The sequence below is a fragment of the Convolutriloba macropyga genome, chromosome 3 (genome assembly GCF_964194025.1).
Source record: "Convolutriloba macropyga chromosome 3, txConMacr16.3, whole genome shotgun sequence".
Lineage (NCBI taxonomy): Eukaryota > Metazoa > Xenacoelomorpha > Acoela > Convolutidae > Convolutriloba > Convolutriloba macropyga.
This window is the reverse complement of record NC_134470.1, coordinates 8,825,044-8,841,049: the sequence shown is the minus strand read 5'-3', so window position 1 is coordinate 8,841,049 and position 16,006 is coordinate 8,825,044. Positions and strand designations below refer to the sequence as shown.

The following is a 16,006-nucleotide window of genomic DNA, read 5'->3' as shown; positions in this document are numbered from 1 at the left end:
TTTCTCACTAATTTATGAGCGCGACAAGCATCTTTCCCTAAATGAGTTGTTTCGGTTTGTGATTGATTAAGAACTCATATGATTCCGAAATTGAATTAAAATGTTCATCTTACGCCAAGTTTCCAAATGTTCTTCACTGATTCGTCAATCTTCCTGAATTCATTTTTTTTTATCTAACTCTCTTGTTTGAATGATGAGCATCTTTCCCCAAATGAGTGGGTTCGATTTGTGAATGATTATCAACTTATCTGATCAGACATCGATTTAAGAGTTTCTCCTTTTACCAAATTTTTAAATGTCATTCTACCATTTGTTAGTCTTTTTTTGAAATGAGTTGTTCCTTATGATTCGATGTTTCTCTTTGTTTCAGTGTTTTTTCACACTACGTTATTAGCGTGATGAGCATCTTTCCCCAAATGAGTGATTTCGATTTGTGAATGATTATCAACTTATCTGATTCAGATACTGAATTAAATGTTTCTTCTTTTACCAAATTTTCAAATGTCCTTTGACCATTTGTGGTCTTTTTTGAAATGAATGGTTCTTTATAATTCGATGATTTTCTTGGTTTCAATTTTTCTCACTGATTTATGAGCGCGACAAGCCCCTTTCCCTAAATGAGTTGTTTCGATTTGTGATTGATTAAGAACTCGTATGATTCCGAAATTGAATTAAAATGTTCATCTTACGCCAAGTTTCCAAATGTTCTTCACTGATTCGTCGCTCTTCCTGAATTCATTTTTTTTATCTAACTCTCTTGTTAGAATGATGAGCATCTTTCCCCAAATGAGTGGTTTCGATTTGTGAATGATTATCAACTTATCTGATCAGACATCGATTAAAGAGTTTCTCCTTTTACCAAATTTTTAAATGTCATTCGACCATTTGTTTTTTTTTGAAATGGATGGTTCTTTTTGATTTGATGATTTTTTTTGGTTTCAATTTTTCTCACTAATTTATGAGCGCGATTAGCATCTTTCCCTAAATGAGTGGTTTCGATTTGTGATTGATTAAGAACTCATATGATTCAGAAATGGAATTAAAATGTTCATCTTATGCCAAGTTTCCAAATGTTCTTCACTGATTCGTCGCTCTTCCTTGATTCGTTGTTTTTATCTAACTCTCTTATTAGCATGATGAGCATATTTCTCCAAATGAGTGGTTTTGATTTGTGAATGATTATCAATTTATCTGATTCAGACGCCGATTTAAAAGTTTCTTCTTTTACCAAATTTTTTAAATGTCATTCTACCGTTTGTTAGTCTTCTTTGAAATTAGTTGTTCTTTATGATTCGATGATTTTATTGGTTTTAGTTTTTCTCAATAATTAATTAGCGCGATTAGCATCTTTCCCTAAAGGAGTGGTTTCGATTTGTGATTGATTATGAAGTCATCTGATTAAGAAATTGAATTAGAATGTTCATCTTGTGCCATGTTTTCAGAAGTTCTTTACTGATTCGTTGCTCTTCCATGTTCCAATGTTTTTTTCATCTAACTCTCTTATTAGCACGATGAGACTCTTTCCCCAAATGAGTGTTTTCCATTTGTGAATGATTATGAACTTATCTGATTCATAAACTGAATTAAATTTATCAGCTTGTTCTTGTACCACCTTTTTAAGTATCCTTCCACCATCTTTTTGTTTTTGTAAAACAACTTGTTCTTTGTTTCGTTGCTTTCCTTGTTTCCATTTTTCTCTCACCTGATTAGCATGATCAGCATCTTTCCCCAAATGAGTGGTTTCAATTTGTGAATGATTATCAATTTTTCTGATTCAGACACCGATTTAAAAGTTTCTTCTTTTACCAAATTTTTAAATGTCATTCGACCATTTGCTGTCTTTTTTGAAATGAATGGTTCTTTATAATTCGATGATCTTCTTGGTTTCAATTTTTCTCACTAATTTATGAGCGCGATAAGCATCTTTCCCTAAATGAGTGGTTTCGATTTGTGATTGATTAAGAACTCATATGATTCAGAAAAATGTTCCAAATGTTCTTAACTGATTCGTCGCTTTTCCTTGATTCATTTTTTAAATCTAACTCTCCTAGCATGATGAGCATCTTTCCCCAAATGAGTGGTTCCGATTTGTGAATGATTATCAACTTATCTGATTCAGACACCAATTTAAAATTTTCATCTTTTTACCAAATTTTCAAATGTCCTTTCACCATTGGTTGTCTTTTTTGAAATTGATGGTTCTTTATGATTCGATGATTTTCCTGGTTTCAATTTTTCTCAAATTTATTAGCGCGATTAGTATCTTTCCCTAAATGAGTGGTTTTGATTTGTGACTCATTATGAAGTCATCTGATTCAGAAATTGAATTAGATTGTTCATCTTCTGCCTTGTTTTCAAAAGTTCTTTACTGATTTGTTGCTCTTCCTTGTTTCAATGTTTTTCATTTCACTTCCTTAATAGAATGATGAGTATTTCTCTTCAAATGAGTGGTTCCGGTTTGTGAATGATTTTGAACAGATCTGATTCAGAAACTGAATTAAGATGTTCATCTTGTACCAATTTTTCGTATGTGCTACCTTTTTTTTGGTCTTTTTTGAAATGACTTGTTCTATGATTCGATGTCTTTCCTTGTTTTATTGTTTTTCTCTCACTAAGTCGTTCACTATTGTCTTTCCTCAAATGAGTGGTTTCGATTTGTGAATGATTATCAATTTATCTGATTCAGACACCGATTTAAAAATTTCTTCTTTTACCAAATTTTTAAATGTCATTCTACCATTTGTTAGTCTTCTTTGAATTAGTTGTTCTTTATGATTCGATGATTTTATTGGTTTCTGTTTTTCTCAATAATTTTTTAGCGCGATTAGCATCTTTCCTTAAATGAGTGGTTTCGATTTGTGATCGATTATGAAGTCATCTGATTCAGAAATTGAATTAGAATGTTCATCTTGTGCCAAGTTCTTTACTGATTCGTTGCTCTTCCTCGTTCCAATGTTTTTTTTCATCTAACTCTCTTATTAGCACGATGAGACTCTTTCCCCAAATGAGTGTTCTCCATTTGTGAATGATTATGAACTTATCTGATTCATAAACTGCATTAAATTTATCAGCTTGTTCTTGTACCACCTTTTTAAGTATCCTTCCACAATCTTTTTGTTTTTTTAAAACAACTTGTTCTTTGTTTCGTTGCTTTCCTTGTTTCAATTTTTTTCTCACCTGATTAGCATGATCAGCATCTTTCCCCAAATGAGTGGTTTCGATTTGTGAATGATTATCAATTTTTCTGATTCAGACACCGATTTAAAAGTTTCTTCTTTTACCAAATTTTTAAATGTCATTCGACCATTTGCTGTCTTTTTTGAAATGAATGGTTCTTTATAATTCGATGATCTTCTTGGTTTCAATTTTTCTCACTAATTTATGAGCGCGATAAGCATCTTTCCCTAAATGAGTGGTTTCGATTTGTGATTGATTAAGAACTCATATGATTCAGAAAAATGTTCCAAATGTTCTTAACTGATTCGTCGCTTTTCCTTGATTCATTTTTTAAATCTAACTCTCCTAGCATGATGAGCATCTTTCCCCAAATGAGTGGTTCCGATTTGTGAATGATTATCAACTTATCTGATTCAGACACCAATTTAAAATTTTCATCTTTTTACCAAATTTTCAAATGTCCTTTCACCATTGGTTGTCTTTTTTGAAATTGATGGTTCTTTATGATTCGATGATTTTCCTGGTTTCAATTTTTCTCAAATTTATTAGCGCGATTAGTATCTTTCCCTAAATGAGTGGTTTTGATTTGTGACTCATTATGAAGTCATCTGATTCAGAAATTGAATTAGATTGTTCATCTTCTGCCTTGTTTTCAAAAGTTCTTTACTGATTTGTTGCTCTTCCTTGTTTCAATGTTTTTCTTTTCACTTCCTTAATAGAATGATGAGTATTTCTCTTCAAATGAGTGGTTCCGGTTTGTGAATGATTTTGAACAGATCTGATTCAGAAACTGAATTAAGATGTTCATCTTGTACCAATTTTTCGTATGTGCTACCTTTTTTTTGGTCTTTTTTGAAATGACTTGTTCTATGATTCGATGTCTTTCCTTGTTTTATTGTTTTTCTCTCACTAAGTCGTTCACTATTGTCTTTCCTCAAATGAGTGGTTTCGATTTGTGAATGATTATCAATTTATCTGATTCAGACACCGATTTAAAAATTTCTTCTTTTACCAAATTTTTAAATGTCATTCTACCATTTGTTAGTCTTCTTTGAATTAGTTGTTCTTTATGATTCGATGATTTTATTGGTTTCAGTTTTTCTCAATAATTTTTTAGCGCGATTAGCATCTTTCCTTAAATGAGTGGTTTCGATTTGTGATCGATTATGAAGTCATCTGATTCAGAAATTGAATTAGAATGTTCATCTTGTGCCAAGTTCTTTACTGATTCGTTGCTCTTCCTTGTTCCAATGTTTTTTTTTCATCTAACTCTCTTATTAGCACGATGAGACTCTTTCCCCAAATGAGTGTTCTCCATTTGTGAATGATTATGAACTTATCTGATTCATAAACTGCATTAAATTTATCAGCTTGTTCTTGTACCACCTTTTTAAGTATCCTTCCACAATCTTTTTGTTTTTTTAAAACAACTTGTTCTTTGTTTCGTTGCTTTCCTTGTTTCAATTATTTTCTCACCTGATTAGCATGATCAGCATCTTTCCCCAAATGAGTGGTTTCGATTTGTGAATGATTATCAATTTTTCTGATTCAGACACCGATTTAAAAGTTTTTTCTTTTACCAAATTTTTAAATGTCATTCGACCATTTGCTGTCTTTTTTGAAATGAATGGTTCTTTATAATTCGATGATCTTCTTGGTTTCAATTTTTCTCACTAATTTATGAGCGCGATAAGCATCTTTCCCTAAATGAGTGGTTTCGATTTGTGATTGATTAAGAACTCATATGATTCAGAAAAATGTTCCAAATGTTCTTAACTGATTCGTCGCTTTTGCTTGATTCATTTTTTAAATCTAACTCTCTTAGCATGATGAGCATCTTTCCCCAAATGAGTGGTTCCGATTTGTGAATGATTATCAACTTATCTGATTCAGACACCAATTTAAAAGTTTCATCTTTTTACCAAATTTTCAAATGTCCTTTCACCATTGGTTGTCTTTTTTGAAATTGATGGTTCTTTATGATTCGATGATTTTCCTGGTTTCAATTTTTCTCAAATTTATTAGCGCTATTAGTATCTTTCCTTAAATGAGTGGTTTTGATTTGTGACTCATTATGAAGTCATCTGATTTAGAAATTGAATTAGATTGTTCATCTTCTGCCTTGTTTTCAAAAGTTCTTTACTGATTTGTTGCTCTTCCTTGTTTCAATGTTTTTCATTTCACTTCCTTAATAGAATGATGAGTATTTCTCTTCAAATGAGTGGTTCCGGTTTGTGAATGATTTTGAACAGATCTGATTCAGAAACTGAATTAAGATGTTCATCTTGTACCAATTTTTCGTATGTGCTACCTTTTTTTTGGTCTTTTTTGAAATGACTTGTTCTATGATTCGATGTCTTTCCTTGTTTTATTGTTTTTCTCTCACTAAGTCGTTCACTATTGTCTTTCCTCAAATGAGTGGTTTCGATTTGTGAATGATTATCAATTTATCTGATTCAGACACCGATTTAAAAATTTCTTCTTTTACCAAATTTTTAAATGTCATTCTACCATTTGTTAGTCTTCTTTGAATTAGTTGTTCTTTATGATTCGATGATTTTATTGGTTTCAGTTTTTCTCAATAATTTTTTAGCGCGATTAGCATCTTTCCTTAAATGAGTGGTTTCGATTTGTGATCGATTATGAAGTCATCTGATTCAGAAATTGAATTAGAATGTTCATCTTGTGCCAAGTTCTTTACTGATTCGTTGCTCTTCCTTGTTCCAATGTTTTTTTTCATCTAACTCTCTTATTAGCACGATGAGACTCTTTCCCCAAATGAGTGTTCTCCATTTGTGAATGATTTTGAACTTATCTGATTCATAAACTGCATTAAATTTATCAGCTTGTTCTTGTACCACCTTTTTAAGTATCCTTCCACAATCTTTTTGTTTTTTTAAAACAACTTGTTCTTTGTTTCGTTGCTTTCCTTGTTTCTATTTTTTTCTCACCTCCTGATTAGCATGATCAGCATCTTTCCCCAAATGAGTGGTTTCGATTTGTGAATGATTATCATCTTATCTGATTCAGACACCGATTTAAAAGTTTCATCTTTTTACCAAATTTTTAAATGTCCTTTCACCATTGGTTGTCTTTTTTGAAATTGATGGTTCTTTATGATTCGATGATTTTCTTGGTTTCAATTTTTCTCACTAATTTATTAGCGCGATTAGTATCTTTCCCTAAATGAGTGGTTTCGATTTGTGACTCATTATGAAGTCATCTGATTCAGAAACTGAATTAAGATGTTCATCTTGTACCAGTTTTTCGTATGTGCTACCTTTTTTTGGTCTTTTTTGAAATGAATTGTTCTATGATTCGATGTCTTTCCTTGTTTTATTGTTTTTCTCTCACTAAGTCGTTCACTATTGTCTTTCCTCAGATTATCAATTTATCTGATTCAGACACCGATTTAAAAGTTTCTTCTTTTACCAAATTTTTAAATGTCATTCTACCCTTTGTTGGTCTTTTTTGAAGTGAGTTGTTCCTTATGATTCGATGTTTCTCGTTGTTTTAGTGTTTTTTCACAATACGTTATTAGCGTGATGAGCATCTTTCCCCAAATGAGTGATTTCGATTTGTGAATGATTATCAACTCATCTGATTCAGATACTGAATTAAAAGTTTCTTCATTTACCATATTTTTAAATGTCCTTCGACCATTGGTTGTCTTTTTTGAAATTAATGGTTCTTTATGATTCGATGATTTTATTGTTTTCAATTTTTCTCCTTAATTTATAAGCGCGATTAGTATCTTTCCCGAAATGAGTGGTTTCGATTTGTGACTCATTATGAAGTCATCTGATTCAGAAATTGAATTAGAATGTTCATCTTCTGCCATTTTTTCAAAAGTTCTTTAATGATTTGTTGCTCTTCCTTGTTTCAATTTTTTTTCTCATTTCACTTCATTATTAGAATGATGAGTATTTCTCTTCAAATGAGTCTATCCGGTTTGTGAATGATTTTGAACAGATCTGATTCAGAAACTGAATTAAGATTTTCATCTTGTACCAATTTTTCGAATGTGCCACCTTTTTTTGGTCTTTTTTTGAAATGAATTGTTCTATGTGATTCGGTGTCTTTCCTCGTTTTGATTGTTTTTCTCTCACTACGTCTTTCACTATTGTCTTTCCCCAAATGAGTGGTATCAAGTTGTAAATGATTGCGAAAACATCTGATTCAGATGCTGAATAAAAATTTTATCTTGTACCAACTCTTTTAATGTCCTTCGACAACTTAATTCTAGCCTCACCTTAAATTTAATAGTTCTGTGTGATTCAGTGTATTTTCGTTGTTTCGATGTGTCTTGTTAATCCCATATTAGTTTGATGAGCGTATTCCCGCAAATGAGTGGCTTTGATATGTGGATGATGTACACATAGTTTTGAGATAATAACGTAAAGTTTTTATCTTCAAAATCATTTCATGTCCTTCAGCATAGTTTTTGTCATTTTTGTTTTTAGTTGTTTTGTATGATTTTTTCTTCAATGTTATATCTATGCCACTATATTTTTAAAACTGATCAACGTTTTTTATAATTTTCGAATTCATTTCGTAATGATTTATTAGCTTGCTGATTATCTTCCCCATATGAGTGGTTTTGATTTTTATATGATTATGGCCTCATGTGATGCAGATGCTGATTTTAAAAAATTAGCTGGTGCCAACTTTTTAAATGTCCTTTCAGCAATTGACTAAAAATGTTCGCGTACCAACTTTTCAAATGTCCTTCTGCCGTCTTTTTGGTCTTTTTTAAAACAAATTGCTCTTTATGATTCATGGCTCTTCCTTGTTTCAATGTTTTTCATTTCACTCCCTTATTAGAATGATGAGCATTTCTCCCCAAATGAGTGGTTCCGGTTTGTGAATGATTTTGAACAGATCTGATTCAGAAACTAAATTAAGCTGTTCATCTTGTACCAATTTTTCGAATGTCCTACCATTTTTTGGTCTTTTTTGAAATTAATTGTTCTATGTGATCCGGTCTTTCCTTGATTTTTTGTTTTTCTCTCACTAATTCTTTCTCTTTTGTCTTTCCTCAAATGAGTGGCATCAATTTGTGAATGATTGAAGACATCTGATTCAGATGCTGAATTAAAATTTTATCTGGTACCAACTCTTTAAAAATGTCCTTCGACAACTAAATTCTAGCCTCACACTAAATTGAATATTTCTGTGTGATTCAGTTTATTTTCGTTTTTTCGATGTGTCTTGTTAATCCCATATTATTCTGATGAGCGTATTACCGCAAATGAGTGGCTTTGATATGTGGATCATGTACACATAGTTTTGAGATATAAACGTACAATTTTTATCTTCAAAATCATTTCATGTCCTTCAGCATAGTTTGTCATTTTTATTTTTAGTTGTTCTGTATGATTTTTTTTCTTCAATGTTATATCTATGCCACTATTTTTTTAAAACTGATCATCGTTTTTTATATTTTTCGAATTCATTTCTTAATGATTTATTAGCTTGATGATTATCTTCCCCAGATTAGTGGTTTTGATTTTTATATGATTATGGCCTCATGTGATGCAGATGCTGATTGTAAAAAATTATCTGGTGCCAACTCTTTAATTGTCCTTTCAGCAATTGACTAAAAATGTTCTCGTACCAACTTTTCAAATGTGCTTCTGCCGTCTTTTTGGTCTTTTTTAAAACAAATTGCTCTTTGATTCGTGGCTCTTCCTTGTTTCAATGTTTTTCATTTCACTTCCTTATTTGAATGATGAGTATTTCTCTTCAAATGAGTGGTTCCGGTTTGTGAATGATTTTAAACAGATCTGATTCAGAAACTGAATTAAGGTGTTCACCTGTACCAATTTTTCGAATGTGCTACCTTTTTTGGTCTTTTTTGAAATGAATTATTCTATGTGATTCGGATGTCTTTCCTCGTTTTGATTGTTTTTCTCTCACTAAGTCCGTCACTATTGTCTTTCCTCGAATGAGTGGTATCAAGTTGTAAATGATTGTGAACACATCTGATTCAGATGCTGAATTAAAATTTTATCTGGTACCAAATCTTTAAATGTCCTTCGACAACTAAATTCTAGCCTCACACTAAATTGAATAGTTTTGTGTGATTCAGTGTATTTTCGTTTTTTCGATGATTCTTGTTAATCCCATATAAGTCTGGTGAAAATATTTCCGCAAATGAGTGGCTTTGATATGTGGATCATGTACACATAGTTTTGAGATATTAACGTAAAATTTTCATCTTCAAAATCATTTCATGTCCTTAAACTTAAGTTTTTGTCATTTTTATTTTCAGTTGTTCTGCATGATTTTTTTTTCGTTTTCTTCAATGTTATATCTATGCCACTATTTTTTTGTAACTGATCAACGTTTTTTAGAACTTTCTGATGTTATTTTTTAATCTTTTTTTTGGCTTGATGATTATCTTCCCCAAATGAGTGGTTTTGATTTTCAAATGGTTATGCCCTCATGTGATGGAGATGCTGATTTAAAAAAATCATCTGGTACCAACTCTTTAATTATCCTTTCAGCAATTGACTAAAAATGTTCTTGTACCAACTTTTCAAATGTCCGTCTGCCGTCTTTTTGGTCTTTTTAAAGCAAATTGCTCTTTATGATTCGTGGCTCCTCCTTGTTTCAATGTTTTTCATTTCACTTCCCTATTAGCATGATGAGCATTTCTCCCCAAATGAGTGGTTTCCGTTTGTGAATGATTTTGAACAGATCTGATTCAGAAACTGAATTAAGATGTTCATCTTGTACCAATTTTTCGAATGTCCTATCTTTTTTTGGTCTTTTTTGAAATGAATTGTTCTATGTGATTCGATGTCTTTCCTCGTTTTATTGTTTTTCTCTCACTAAATCTTTCACTATTGTCTTTGCTCAAATGAGTGGTATCAAGTTGTAAATGATTGTGAACACATCTGATTCAGATGCTGAATTAAAATTTTATCTTGTACCAACTCTTTAAATGTCCTTCGACAACTAAATTCTAGCCTCACACTAAATTGAATAGTTCTGTGTGATTCAGTGTATTTTCGGTTTTTCGATGTGTCTTGTTAATCCCATAGTAGTCTGGTGAACATATTTCCACAAATGAGTGGCTTTGATATGTGGATCATGTACACATAGTTTTGAGATAATAACGTAAAGTTTTTATCTTCAAAATCATTTCATGTCCTTCAGCATAGTTTTTGTCATTTTTATTTTTAGTTGTTCTGCATGACTTTTTTCTTCAATGTTATATCTATGCCACTATTTTTTTCTAACTGATCAACGTTTTTTATATTTTTCGAATTCATTTCTTAATGATTTATTAGCTTGATGATTATCTTCCCCAGATGAGTGGTTTTGATTTTCAAATGGTTATGCCCTCATGTGATGCAGACGCTGATTTAAAAAATCATCTGGTGCCAACTCCTTAAATGTCCTTTCAGCAATTGACTAAAAATGTTCTTGTACCAACTTTTCAAATGTCCGTCTGCCGTCTTTTTGGTCTTTTTAAATTAAATTGCTCTATATGATTCGTGGCTCTTCCTTGTTTCAATGTTTTTCATTTCACTTCCTTATTAGCATGATGAGCATTTCTCCCCAAATGAGTGGTTTCCGTTTGTGAATGATTTTGAACAGATCTGATTCAGAAACTGAATTAAGATGTTCATCTTGTACCAATTTTTCGAATGTCCTACCTTTTCTTGGTCTTTTTTGAAATGAATTGTTCTATGTGATTCGATGTCTTTCCTCGTTTTGATTGTTTTTCTCTTTTTTCTAGTCTTTCACTATTGTCTTTACTCAACTGAGTGGTATCAATTTGCAAATGATTGTGAACACATCTGATTCAGATGCTCAATTAAAATTTTATCTTGTACCAACTCTTTTAATGTCCTTCGACAACTTATTCTAGCCTCACACTAAATTGAATAGTTCTGTGTGATTCAGTGTATTTTCGCTGTTTCGATGTGTCTTGTTAATCCCATATTAGTTTGATGAGCATATTCCCGCAAATGATTTGCTTTTGTGGATGATGTACACATAGTTTTGAGATATTAACGTAAAATTTTCATCTTCAAAATCATTTCATGTCCTTAAGCATAGTTTTTGTCATTTTTATTTTTATTTGTTCTGCATGACGTTTTTCTTCAATTTTTTATCTATGCTTCTTTTTTTTGTAACTGATCAACGTTTTTTAGAACTTTTAGAACGTTTCAGAACGATTTTATTTCTTAATCATTTATTAGCTTGATGATTATCTTCCCCAGAAGAGTGGTTTTGATTTTTAATTGTTTATGAACTCATGTGATGCAGATGCTGATTTTAAAAAATTCATCTGATGCCAACTCTTTAAATGTCCTTTTAGCAATTTTTTGTCTTTTAATAAATTAATTTGTTCTTCATGATCCATTGTTTTTTCCGTTTGTTTCTATACTCTTTCTAATTTTTTTTATTTCATTCTTCACATAATGAGCATCTTTCCCAAATGAGCAGCTTCGGTTTTTTTGTGATTGCTTACAGATCTTTTTCAGATGTTGATATAAAAATTTTATCCTCGGCCACTATTTAAATGTCCTTTAGCTTTTTTTTCGGTCATCTTTAATTGAAATTGTTCTTTTAATCGTTTTTTTCCTTGTTTCGATATTATTTTTTAATTTAATATTAGCATGATGAACATCCTTTTTCAATTGAGTGGTGGTTTCTATTTGTGAATGACTTTGCTCATTTCTTCAACTTTGTCATTCATAATTCCTTGTTTTGTTTCAATGTTATTTCTACGCCATTTTTTTAATCCCTGATCAACATGAGCATTTCATCTCAAATTAGTTTTTTTTATTAATTATGTACTCTTCTGAATTATATATCGGTTTTTAAAATTCCTCTTGTGTCGACTCTCAAATGTTCTTGATCAATGATTTTTTTGAAATTTTGAATTTGTTATGCATTTTGTTCCGATGATGCTGCGTAATTGGACACGCTATAGATAATTGATTCTTTCTTGTGATTTGGGGTTAGGAAGTCTACTTGCTTTCACTAAAGTTAGTGTGTTGTGTTGTAGCACGTGTTTTCGTGCCTGGGGAGGAAGGAGTTGATAGAAGTGGCCATTCGCAATGCTGAGCAGCATGTTGGTGTCTGTATCAAATGCAAAGAGGGAATTCTCTACTCTAATTTCCAGAACTACAGATTGGGAAATTTCAGGTTTCATAATATTTTTATTTTTTCTGAATACTCAAATACAGACACTGTATTAAACATTTTCTTTAAGTAATTAGCAAATTATGGTCATTCTAGAGAAAGCACCAAAAAGGACTTTGGAGCAAAATGTGAACTAAATTGGGATCAAAAGTATTATGAATGACTGTGTATTCTAAGTACTAAGATTTCATCATTCATTATTGCATTGCGAGCCAGTGTCCCTATCAAATACAGTGGAACATTTGATCCACTCTACCTCTTTAATGGTGATAATGAGATTACGAAACTGGGTCATTATTTTCTTTTCACTTTTGATAAAAACAACAGTGGCGAGAAAACCGAATGAGATTACGTTAGTATCCATCGGTCGGTAGCAATTTATATCACTAAGTTATGCAACAGTGGTTATAACAACTATAACTGGATAATCTGTATAATTTCAGACCTTTCTTAGTTATCTATTACGAGCCAGCGCCCTGCAAAATGAAGTGTACCATTTATTTAATTTCACAAAACGTATCTTATTACATTTAAAAAGGTCTTACGAAGTGTGACATAGCGACGAATGAACCAGTATACTAATTGGTAGTCCTTTTTCTCAAAATTCTAGAAAGTTATCGGTGTTCTGGTACGACTACTTGATTTATTTATTCCGTAGTTTACAAAAAAATATATGCGACTCGACGTTACCAATTAAATAATCGAATGAATGAAGAGGACGAAATTTTGAGGACCCGATTGTGCGGCTTCATGCGAGCAAACAAACAAAAGGCAAAGACTCAATTACGTCAGTACCATGGTGATTTGTGGGTGCAAACCTGATCGTAATTAAACTTTCTAAAACTAAACTTAGAACTGATTTTGACTATGAGTTCTCTAACCAAGTATTTTGTCAATTTAAAAATTTCTTCTTCACAGTATTGTGATGCGGTGTAACATGTGATGTGGTTAATGTATTTAGTGACGATGACTCTCTGACGTCAATAGTGGAGTTCAAAGTGTCCAAGATCTCAACGAGGACTTTGGAGCCAACGAGACGTCTCTTGTGCCTGACTGAAAAGGCCATCATTGAGAGAGACATCGCCACATACTGTGCCATAAACCTCAAACCACTCTCAGACGTAAGTACCGATACTTAGCTATAGTAGTAGTACAAGTAGAAGTAGTAGTTTAGGCTGGAAGAAAAATTGTCGAGGGGTGTTTCACCCTTGATTGATTTGTCGGATTCTTTTCCGTTTGTGTCCCCCCCCATCTGAGTGGGTGCAAATTAGTTATACCCACCAGACGCACGTGCCATATTTTTTGTAACAATTATTATAGCTGCAAAGCTGTAAGCTGAGCGAAGCATATTTCGGTGCTCTTGGTTTTTTACAATTCAAAGAATTTGAATTGTATTGGGGCGCTATCTTTTTATAGCTGCGAAGCTGTAAGCTGAGCGTAGCTATATTGCGGTGCTCTTGGTTTTTTTTTGTTTCGTCGTCTGACGCTCTTTTTTCGTTTTACATTTGTTCACACAGCAAAGCTGAAAAAGTCAAATTTTCTGAATGACTTCTTCCTCTCACTAACGGCATTTGCGCGCGTGACGTCATTTCTCACTCACTTAAGCGAAAGTTTTTAGGTTATTTGCGTGATTAGATTTTGATCATACGTGACTTACCTCACTCAATAAAATGACTTTTGCACTTTAAAACTTAAGTTTAATTTGAATTTGTTTAAGGTCAAAGGAACTCAAATGTGCAGTAAAGGTCCCTAATAAGAGGCCTCTGTGGAATGAATTTTAACAAGCTTTATTAATTTATCGCTGAATATTTTTTAGCCTAGTTTTTTGAGCGGCGTCGATTTTTTTTCAATTTAGATCTGTATCTGTTTCTATCTCTATTATATGGCACGCAGGTCTATTCTTTCGCAGCTATTCCGGCGATCTGCCGGCTATGTTTTTTAAGATCTGTTCACACATTTTCATGATTTTTGAAGTCAAATTGCAGTAGTGATTTTGGTCACGCCGAAACAGGAAATGGAGCGACAAAGCGAGTGGTTTTGCGGCGTGTTTTTTTTTCGCTCTAATTTTAAAGTAGAGTGAGAAAACCTGTTTGAACAAAAATTTGGTTTCTCGGTAGTGGTTTTTTGTTCACATGCGGCTTTTTAACTCTGCTTTTTACTGTTTTTTTTTCGATTTTTTGGATCGGCTTTTTTGTAAATGGTTTCCCAATCCATTCACAGCTCATTCTAGGCCTAATTTTTTTGTTTGAATTAAATTTAAATTTCTCGCTAGTGGTTTTTTTGTTCACATGCGGCATTTGGACATTGATTTTTGGTTTTTTTCTTATTTTTTTGATCTGATTTTTATTAAAATGATTTTCTCAATTCACTCATGGTCCATTCTAAGCCTAGTTTTTCTGTTTAGTCAATGAAAATTCTTTGAATTGTACGTCAGGACTTGTCCTGCTATGTTTTTTGTTTCGTCGTCTGACGCTCTTTTTTCGTTTTACATTTGTTCACACAGCAAAGCTGAAAAAGTCAAATTTTCTGTATGACTTCTTCCTCTCACTAACGGCATTTGCGCGCATGACGTCATGCCACACTCGCTTTAGTAAAAGTTTTAAGGTTATTTGCTTGATTAGATTTTGATCATACGTGACTTACCTCACTCAGTAAAATGACTTTTGCACTTTAAAACTTAAGTTTAATTTGAATTTGTTTAAGGTCAAAGGAACTCATTTGTGCAGTAAAGGTCCCTAATAAGAGGCTTCTGGGGAATGATTTTTAACGAGCTTTATTAATTTATCGCTGAATGTTTTTTACCTAGTTTTTTTGAGCGGCGTCGATTTTTTTTTCATTTTAGATCTGTATCTGTTTCTATCTCTATTATATGGCACGCAGGTCTTCTTTCGCAGCTATTCCGGCAATCTGCCGGCTATGTTTTACTATATAATGGCACGTGCTCTGAAACTGGCGGTGCATAACGTACTGGGAGCACAAACGGAAAAGATCCGAGCTTCCATTAAAACTTCACAACTTCTCGAGAACTTCAAATTTTGCTAATGTAAGTCTTCTAGCAATTTGTTCTTGCCAGATATGGATCGGCAGAAACCTCCATTTTGACTTACCTTAGTATCTTTAATTTAATGAGCGATGAGACACTCATTAGATTAATTGTGATCTTGTCAGATCTGAAGCATATAATTGTGATCCATAAAGACCTCAATAAATTATGTATCACTATTAACTAATTTTCTTAGTTAAATTTCTAAAAAAAACCTGTTAAATTTCTTTCTGTAATCGCGGTCTCCAGCTAAAAATGAGGTCTCGAACAAATGCAAAAGTGCAAAAAAGGGGAGAGCAGATTGGAGGTGATGGGATACGGGGAAGGGTTTGTTACGAATCAGCAGTCAACTTACATGAGATGAGAATTATCAAGTCATAAACAAAACTAACTACATGAATATCAAACAAAGGAGCATCATCTCCCTTCCTCGGCAACAATCCTTTTGGAAGCCTCAACGGGCTGCCGTTGTCAGTGTGAACGAGAACCGCGTAGGCAGAAAATGGAGCTCAGGCGTAGCGCAAAGTTGTTTTTCGTTCTTAATGTAATGAGTCGTCGTTCTTGAGGCTGTTTGCTGACACTTTGCATAATCACCCGGGTTGCTCAATGTCCTGCTCATGG

At 32.6% G+C, this 16,006-nt stretch overlaps 1 protein-coding gene across 2 annotated transcripts in view; it reads left to right on the top strand.

The window, feature by feature from the left end:
• LOC142335910 (dnaJ homolog subfamily C member 13-like) overlaps window positions 1-16,006 on the top strand; it is a 164,139-nt gene that overhangs the window by 44,147 nt on the left and 103,986 nt on the right. For both annotated transcript variants that reach the window (XM_075384276.1, XM_075384274.1), the window contains exons 7-8: window positions 12,206-12,345; window positions 13,304-13,463. In XM_075384276.1, coding sequence (XP_075240391.1) covers window positions 12,206-12,345; window positions 13,304-13,463 — 300 coding nt within the window. The remainder of the gene's footprint in view (window positions 1-12,205; window positions 12,346-13,303; window positions 13,464-16,006) is intronic.